This window comes from Gopherus flavomarginatus, chromosome 10 (assembly GCF_025201925.1).
Source record: "Gopherus flavomarginatus isolate rGopFla2 chromosome 10, rGopFla2.mat.asm, whole genome shotgun sequence".
Lineage (NCBI taxonomy): Eukaryota > Metazoa > Chordata > Testudines > Testudinidae > Gopherus > Gopherus flavomarginatus.
The window spans coordinates 51,459,688-51,469,204 of NC_066626.1; the positions used below are offsets into that span (position 1 = coordinate 51,459,688).

General features: G+C 41.5%; 1 protein-coding gene across 1 annotated transcript in view; it reads right to left on the bottom strand.

Moving 5' to 3' along the window:
• Positions 1-9,281, bottom strand: part of GALNT5 (polypeptide N-acetylgalactosaminyltransferase 5) — a 31,882-nt gene extending 22,601 nt beyond the window's left edge. The window contains exon 1 of the mRNA XM_050969217.1: positions 7,421-9,281. Within this exon, the coding sequence (XP_050825174.1) occupies positions 7,421-8,934 (1,514 nt within the window). The 5' untranslated portion in view covers positions 8,935-9,281. The remainder of the gene's footprint in view (positions 1-7,420) is intronic.
• Between the last annotated feature and the right edge of the window lie 236 nt (positions 9,282-9,517).

Genomic DNA, 9,517 nt, shown 5'->3' on the forward strand with positions numbered 1-9,517 from the left:
TGTGTTTAGCTTGGAGATTTATAAGCTGGTGGTTGGAGGGGTGGGGAGAAGTATTCTGAATAATAAAGATATAACAACAATAAGGAAATTCCAGTGATACAAAGATGAGCATTCAGGTGCATTAGATTATGATTTTTATAATGTATATATTGCTACTTGTAGTGGGGGCAGTCTCAGAAGAGAGGCCAAGATGTCCTCTCTCTCACTCACATGTGTGCACACACATACTCACAGCCCTACTTCTTACCCACCTACAGAGTGCTAAGCCTGTATTAACACCTCACAGAAGCTGCATCTACTGCAAACTAGCCACTGTTCAATTATCTCATTTTCATGAACAAACATCCTCTAAGGCCCCGATCCCTCAAATAAGCAGATACATACTTGTTCACGGGAGTGTTCCTATTGATTGCAATTGACTTCACGTGTAAGCAAAGTTTCATATGTGCTTATGGGTTTTGCAGGATCAGAGCCTAAGAACAACAAATAATTACAGTGTTTGTTCCTAATGTTTCCTCTATTGCTCAAGGTATTGTATAGCTCATGCTGCCCTGTTTCTGGCATGTCTTTGTCTTATAGCTCAAATTGCCTTATTGCTGGCATGCCTTCTTTTCTCTCTTGCTGTGTCTCTCCCCTAAGCACAGTCCCCAGTTGCTCATAAAGAAATGCAGTCTACAGTGTGAACTGGTATCACCACTTTTATGTTTAAGAAAGTGCTGTCTGGTCAGAAAAAGCAGGGTGGGCACAGTGGCCTTGCTGTTTTTTCAGAGCATCAGTTTCTTGGCGCTTGCACAATGCTGTACTGAACTGGAAGCAGAGAAAGACTGAGAGAAATGCTGAGGATTCACAGAGTGTCTGAATTCCTTGACATTCCAAACTGCATGTAAAAATCCAATGGTACATGTAATAGTACAGGGAAATAATTACTTCCAAAAAGGACTATTCATAGTACAGTAACAATACACAAAACATGCGGATGCAGAAGAAAACTTACCCAGTGTAACTGTACTGAGTGGACCAAAATGGATTCTTGAGGGGATGGGATGACATTGCATTGATGTGAGGTATATTGTAATTAAATCTGTACACACATAACACGCACAAAACTATCTTTGAGGTTCCATTTCTCAAACAATCTCATAATCTAAAACCATCAAGCATTTGCTGTCTTTTGTCAAAATATGTAGACCTTTCCTTTTCACATGAACTTAATTCCCCCTCCCTCCACTCCCTCGGCCGACTCAGCCTGTGAATGCTGAATGCTCATCAACAGCTTCCATCCAGAGGGTCTGAATGTAGCCTACTCGCCTAGCAAACAGGGAAAGATGAAAATCAGCAGATTTGAGGAAGTGATAAAATTTCTCCAATTTCTATGAATTTGTCATCTTATTCCATGACAGTCAAAATGTGATGGCAGGGTCAAGTCTGGGTCTACAAAGCTTGAACAAAAGGTCGATGAGCAGCTTTCTCATCTTCTATTTGCAATTCAACTACTGCTTTGATATGTGCCTTAAGGGGACATTCGCTCCCTAAGCGCTGGTATCTTCAAGTGGATCTTGAGGAGTACAGAGCATCTTACTGACAAACTCCTCTTCCTAGAATTATATTATTTTTCACCTAGAATACCTTAGCATTATTGGGGCTTGCTTGCTCTCTATTACTGATAAAGTATAGCCTGGCAAAGGTTTGATCTGTTTTCTTCCAGGATAGGCCTTTTACGTGTAGGAAGAGCAACCAACCCACTTGCTAATTGAGAATACTACAGGAATAATGCTCTTCTTGGTGAACATAAAACAGATAGCACCATTTGTTTTTATACTTACCCTTTAAAAACAAGCAGGCACCAGAGCCCTACATGCCAGAATAATTTTGAAAAGTCATATTTTTTCTTATATTTGGAAATATAAGCCATCAAATTATACTTTTATAGGCTCAGATGCAGCTCTCATATCTGCATATCTCAGAAAGAAAGTGAAGTGTGGACCATAAAAAAGAAGTATTGGCAGAGCCTATCTGTATCTTGCTAATTGCAAGCGCAGTTTTGATTTCTTTTCTAGCACTGGCTATACAAAAAATCCACATCAGCCTCTCTAGCATTCCTTTAAGTATATCTTTCCTCCCCCTTTTATAGCATGAGAATGATTTTGTAATCGACTTACAAGGGGTTCATCTTAGGACACCAGTCATCACTGGATCAGCCAGAAGGGAATATTGATATTTGATATGTTTTAGTTGGAAACCATCAACATATTGGCCCATAGCAATGACACAGCTTGCTTCAGTGCAGGAGATTTTGGATTGAAAGTGAGTTCAGGACTCTCAAAGTCACTAGAAAACACTTACTGAATGTACCACAGGAGAGGCATTTATCATGGGGGGGGGGGGGGGAGGGGAAAGAGGAGAGAATTTGCAATCCTTCCCTGCTCTTAAAAAACTTTGTGACATGGATGATTTTGTTGGTGACCTCAGTGGAGGCAGAAGGTAGATGCTGAGAGTAACAGCTTTCACTGTAAAGAGAGATTTAAGGGGCAAAAAAGTAGCCCTACAATGAAGACACAAGCAAGACTCAATAGACTGCAAGTGGTGGTAATAGGCGAGTAACATATAAAAAAGAATATTAAATCCACGTTTAACTACTTAATTTTATTATCACTAGTCCAGATCTCTGGGCCTTCTTCTAACCTTTTAGGGAGCATAAAGCATCTAGAAAGCAGTGGGGAATTCCTCTAGCAAAGATGAATCTGTGGATGATGCAACAGCCCCTAAGGACTTAAAGCAACCCTTAGGAGCAACCTTAAATTAAGGAATGGCATCAGTGTCTCTTTTTTTGCCTAAAGGAAAAGGGATAAGTTCCCCGCACAGGGACCAGTGGGTCCATTCTTCCTTTTATTGATACACTAGCTGAGGGAAATTTTGAAATTAATATGTATGTATACATGACAACTAAATGAAAGGAGCCAAATGATGTGGCTTAAAGATGGGACTTTCAAAGTGCTCAGCGTTGGCCTGACTCTGCTTTCCTTGAAGTCAGCTCACCATTGACTTAGAGAGCAACAGAGAGAAGCCAACTGTGAAGGCTTTTGAACAACTCACCTTAAATGACATTTTTAATCAACATGGCTCCAAGGTCTGACACTCTAGTGATAAGTCTCTGCATTTACATGAGGGTGACCTGCATCTGCTTCCTAGCTCAGGGTAACATTTTCTAAAGTGTCTAAGTGAGTTAGAAGCCTAAGACACATTGAAAGTCAGTAGGCTCTAGCAGCCTAAGTCACTTGGGCACTTCTGAAAATGTTACCTCTGTTCTCTTGATTCATGAGTTTGAGAGTATAATGGAGTCAGAGCACGCAATCTGCATTAATCATCTGGAGGTGTCACTAGACACTTTTTTGTCAAAGACTGTTGGTGCCCTAAAATATCTTCTTTTGCTGCTAGAATGGCGGCTAAAATGTATGACTTTGCGAGCACAGATACCTGGTTGCCAAGATGCAGAGTGGCATGTAGGAAATGATGCTCTTCTACCAAGTGAGGTTGTTATGGGTTGGGCATGCTCAGGAACAAATCCAGGTTAATGAGCAAAGCCCAGGTAAATAGCTGTGCAAAGAGGAACTACAATGATAGTTAGGGGAAGGAGACTGGAATCATACCCACCAAGTTCAGAGAAGATGGAGACCAGTTATGCAGTCCTTCCATGACCCTTGTGTGCAGTAGCATCCATTGTCTGCTAGCCAAATCCCACAAATGGGTTTTGTCCAGTAGTTCATTTGCAAATCCACTGGCCATCCCACTGTGCGTATTCCAGATCTCTCTTTGCATGGATTCTTAGGATCTTTCCCATTCCTGTACTGGTCCCACTATTCATGGGGCCTCCAGTGTAATTCTGCACCTGGGTGGATTTGGTCCTCAGTGAGTTTTTATTTTTATTGTGTTAAGGGCTAGACAGGCATAAGACACTGATGGAACAAGTTCCTAAGGCCTGCCTGGTTACTGGGGTTCGGTTCACTAGCTTAGTACTGAGGCACGGCTTAAAAGGGGAGCTGAGGTGTAAATGGGAAAGATTAGGAGATCTCAGAGAAAAAAATGGCAATTTTATCAAACAGATTCTCTAATACATTCATTGCACTGTGAGCTGTTTGAAAACTGGACATGCAGTATTGCTTTCTTGCCAATGGACAGTGAGCAAAGAATTTGGATTGGCTCTGGCTGATGTGGGTCAAAAAAAAAAAGGCATCCATTTAAGTAGTTATGGATTTTTAAATAGCAACTGGCCTATTCCAGTTGGTACATACTTTTGCACTTGGTTGCATCTTCTTTTTCTACCTAAATTATTATTCCAACATCAGACACCACTAGTTAGAGACCTTTGCAGAATACAGGATCTGTTGCTGGGAAATTTTAACTCGGGAACTGCATACTCCATGAGCTAAACAAAGAAGAAATCTTTGCCCTCTAGAAATGGAAAAAGCTACCAGCACAGTGAAAATATTCCAGCCAAGTATGGTTTCTGTCTCTTTTCAGACACAGTAATACTAAGCTGTAATATCAGATGGGCAGTTTGCCTAGGTGCTATGTTGCCTACAACACTCCCATGTTTGGCTATGGTGTTTTCTGTGATAACAAGGTAGATGACCATTTTCTAGCCTTCCTGGGAGCTCTGACTCATTACTTAAGTATCTTACAGTTCTATAATATACCTGTTACATGCACTGATAATACTGGAAGGAGAATATCCTGATTTTGGTCTCTGTGGGTCTTCTGTTTTCTTCAGGTGACACTTTACTATTTCAAGACAAAACTTTGTTCTGTGAAACATGAGTGTTGCCTCTTTGCTCTTCATTTGCCTCATATCACTTGTAGTTTCTCTGCTTTGCTCTGCTTCATAGAATACAAAGTGGAAAACTATCATAGCTTTTTCCAATGTCTCATCACTTCAAAGGTAGGTTACGCATTGTAGCAATTCACCTTTGATCATGGAGCCAACTTCAGACCTGATGTATAAAATGTTGTAAGTAGCAGTGAGGAGGGGTAGTGAATCCTGCTATAAATGCATGCAACTGCCACTGAAATCAGTGAGCGCATGAAGTTGTAGCAGGCTAGAGCGCAGGGAGTCTAAATGTAATGCAGTTTTACTTCTGGGGGAATTCTGTGCCTAAAATTTTACACCAAAAAGTTAAAAATTCTGTGCACAATATTTTAAAATTCTGCAAAATTCTGCATATTTTATTTGTCAAAATAACACAATATAATCATGCCAGTTTCAATTATTTTGGTAATTTGTTTCAGAATACCTTTCAGCAAGTATATCTGTAACAATACAGACAAAAAAGATTCAGGAAATGTTTTTTGACAAATAGATTCCTTACTAGGCATATTAATATGGGACTTTGAGTAATAATTCATGTAAAACTACATGAAATGCATGTACCCCTAAGAAGCAGTGCAAAGGCTTGGGGGAATCAGGGGTAAAAGAGGAGCTGAGGGAGAGGGAAGGAGCCTGGGAGTGAACCTGGAGGGTTCTTGGGAGGGGGACAGAGAAGTATAGAAGTTTTTTTGGGGGTGGGAGGGATTGTCAAGGAGATGGGGAGCCTGGCTGACCACTAGCCTCTCCCAATCAGTCAGGCACATCTGCCCTGTCCCTGTGTATCCCTGCATCCCCATTCAGCCATGCATATAAGCACATGTCCCCACGTGGCCCTGTACCCAACTTCCCTCTGCCCCTATGTGTCCCTGCACCCTCACTCAGCCAAGCATAGTTGCCTCTGTCCTCATGTGGCCCTATCCCCACACTCATTCATCCCCAGGCTCAATGTTGTTACCCCACTAGCTCCTGTCCCAGTCTGTCTTGCTGCTAGCCCTTCTGAACCCCAGTATATGTGACCCCCCAGCAGCCCTGTGGGCAGGGAATTGTGAGGAAAGTAGCCTTTGCCCCCTCCCTCTCCACAGCTGGCCGCTCCAGCCTATGAGCCAGCCGCCCTCTCTTCTGGTGCCACATCAGCCCCTGGTGGGCAAAAGGTATAATTGCACCTTCCCCTCACTGTCAGAATCAATTATTCCTCAGGGGGAAGAAGGTGCAAAGGACAACAATTCTCCACTTGCGCAGTGGCACAGAATTCCCCCAGGAGTATGAAAAGTAATGTACAATAACCAAGAGACTAAGCGAGAAGGTTGCAGTGAGAAAAGCAGCTAATAGGGAGATGTACAAAAGTAGACAGCAGATTAAATTAAGTCCCCAACTTTAACCTGAACCTTCTTCCAGATCCTCTATGTGTATATTACAATTCACTACCTCAGGCTCCCTTAAACTCAATTAGATGCTGTCACACCTATTGACCAGCATACAAGTATCTTACACATCACTTCTGTATTTGGACATGGACTTTTGCATCTGGAGCACAAAAATGAAATTTCCAGGAACATCTGCAAATTTCAAGGAAATGTTTGGTTTCCCCGCCAACAATTTTAAAAACAAAAATCTACATTTTCACGCTGTGCAGGCATTTAAACCTGAAATGCACAAATGTCTGTCTTTCAGAACTGCCCTGGCTATAACCAAGAAAGTGAGCTCCAATGGGTCCTTCACTAAACTAAGAGTGCCACTACTCAGTGGTCATTTAGATTAATCTTAGGCAAGGGTGCATTACCTAATAGATATCTCAAACAATATGTCAAGTACAGTATGCACAATGCTATTTAAAAATACTACTAGTTAGCACTTACATATTAGTTTTCATCTTCAAAGCATGGTAGAAATATCAGCTAACTAATCCTTACAAGGTACTTGTAATAGCTGTGTATAAAATATTATCTCCACCATGTATGTTGGGAAACTGAGGAAAATAAAAAGATCAGACAGGGAGGCAATATCAGAGCAAGGATGAGCCCTCATGAGCTGCCAGTTACCAGCCCTGTGCTTAGACCAATTATGTGACAGAATTAACTTGGAAACCAAACATCCATATGCCAAAAGTATTTGATTTTGCTTATGATGCCCTTAAATGCTGGATATTACACCAGATAAACTGGGTAAAATTTTCCAATGTGCTCAAATGACTTGGGAGCCTAAGTCCTATTTTTAAAAGTGACTTAAGCACACTGAAAGTCAATAGAATGCATGCTTCCATGTGCCCAAGTCTCTTTAAAATAGGGTAGGGGCTCCTAACTCCCTTAGGTGCCGCTGAAAATTTTATCTACACTGTGATTAGGACATTAGCTGAAAATAGAGAGATATTTCATTGATACGTTTCATGGGGCTAATAACAGTGCACTGCAGTTTTGAAAGAGCACTTGACTATTTAAAGTTATGGGCCATTTATATACAGGTTAAAAGCATTCCAGAACGCATATCATGATCAAATCCTTTTGATCAATACATAATTCAAACTTTTTTGAGAGAATTTATGCAGGGGGAAACAGATCTTACCTGTCAGGCCTTGTGTCATCAATGGCTCGGTCTACAGGGATCAAATCACTCAGATAGACATTGAAGTTTCCTTCCTTCCATCTACTTTTTGCCTCTTCTTGCTTATCATCAGGGACTGCAGCAGGATGCCCAAACTGTCCGGGAGCTTTGGGATTTCTTGGGGAAAGTGTTACATCAATCGTTAAGACTTTGTGCATCCCAGTGTCCCTTGTAAAGTGGACCGTATAGCTGCTTCGATTTCTTTTCCTTAATTGCTCCTTATCATCTGACCTGACACTGTGAACTTTTGTTAGCTCCAGACCTTCAGTCAAAATTGCTTTCTTAGTTCGACCATTAAGCTCAGCAGTCTTGGTTACAGAGTTCATGTTAGGGGCATCTTCACTTTTGTTGCTAATAAATTGCTGTTCTTTTCTCATTTTCAAGCTCATTGTAAAATTTCCTTTAGAATCAGCTACAAGATTCTGGGTTGCTGGGATGCTGATTTTTATCCCTTCTTTACTAATAATGACAAACTGATTTTCAGAGAAAGTTAGATTCTTTTCATGAGCAGCTTTTGTTTCGTCTTCCTTCGGCAGCTTTCCTGGTCCTGTTGTCTTTCTGGACAATCCCTTTTTCTCGGCACTGTTTGCAGCAGCCAGTTTGCTGACAGGTACATTCAAACTCCTGTTTGCTTTGTGTTTGGTGCCATTTATTGCTTTAACCCCAGTCTTGTTTTGCTTTACAAGGATGATTTGCCCAGGAATTGGCAAATCTGGTACTGAGGGTTTGTTCTGAGGTTCCTTGGGGTTTGCCTCTATTTGCAATTCCTGTTTTAATCCAGCCAAAGGGATTTTCTCTGTAATCTCAATTTTTAAATTTCCCTCAATGCCCTTTGATGCCTTAGTTACAGGTTGGTTCTCTTTCTGTGCAACTTTGTTTCTTACAGTAGCTGTGCTGTGTGTTAATTTGACAACTGATCTCCCAGTTGCTGCAGCTAATGGGGTTTGCTGAAGCCTTTTGGGAACAGTTTGCTTTGTTCTCAGCAGGTCTGTGGAGTTTACAGCCTTTGCATGCTCTTTTCTCGCTTTCTTTTCCATGGGAACAGAGGGATAGGGGCTTAGCAGTTTCACTGAGAATGTCCTAAGTGGAACAATCATTTTCTTATAGGCCATGCTTCTCTTTTCTGTTGGTTTTGGTGTTCTCTTTTCATTCTGTTTGTCTATATCATTTTCAGCCTCTACCATTTTCTCTTCTATATTTCTATATTTCTCTTTACTAAATCTCCCCCTTTCAAAGCCTTTCGGGGGAGGTTTTGGTTCCCTTCTGGAGCTTTCAGGGGTCTTCTCTAGGTTTCGCCAAACTTTGAATCTTTCCCTTTCCCTCCTGATCATCTCATCTTTCAGAACCCTGGTATTGATCTCACTGAATGAAAGCTTGAGAGCTGCCATGTCAAAGATCAACCAAATGACAGAGGCAACAAATATAAACGCGAGAGCTCTCCCACTACCTCGGAAAAGCTTCCGGATCTTGTTCATCTTGAAAAGTTTGTTTGTCTTCTTTATTGTGCTTGCCCCCCCTGGGCCTCTTACCTTAGTGAGCCAGCACTCCCCGCTCCCTGGAACACGTCTGACTAGTGATCCAGGGGAAACCTCAGATCCTGCTGCCTGTCAGTCTTTGCCTGCGTGGCATTTTACAGCGGGGCATCTGCGTCTCCTCAGCTTTTCATGATTAATCCAGCAGCATTTCATTTCATCTACAGTAAACACAGGCGTTAGGTCACTGAAGAAACAACAAGTACAAGTTCCACGTTATATTCCCGTTGCTTTTCTTGTTTAACTATTATACACGTTGCCCTACGAGAAGGGAAAGGTTGCAGATCAGATGTTCTTTCTCTCCACTCAGCTCTCATTCCTCCTGCTGTAACTCAACACCTCCTCGCATAAGGAAACTACTTCAGTCCATTACCCAGAAAACTTTCTGTGCAGCTCTTACCTTCCGAGTTCTTCTGTTTCTTAACCATTTATACAGCAATCTGAACAGAGGCAATACTTTAGTTCCTGTTTCGTAATACTTTCTTAGAGTATTGAAAGTTAACCCTTCATTTACTCTTCTTGTCTA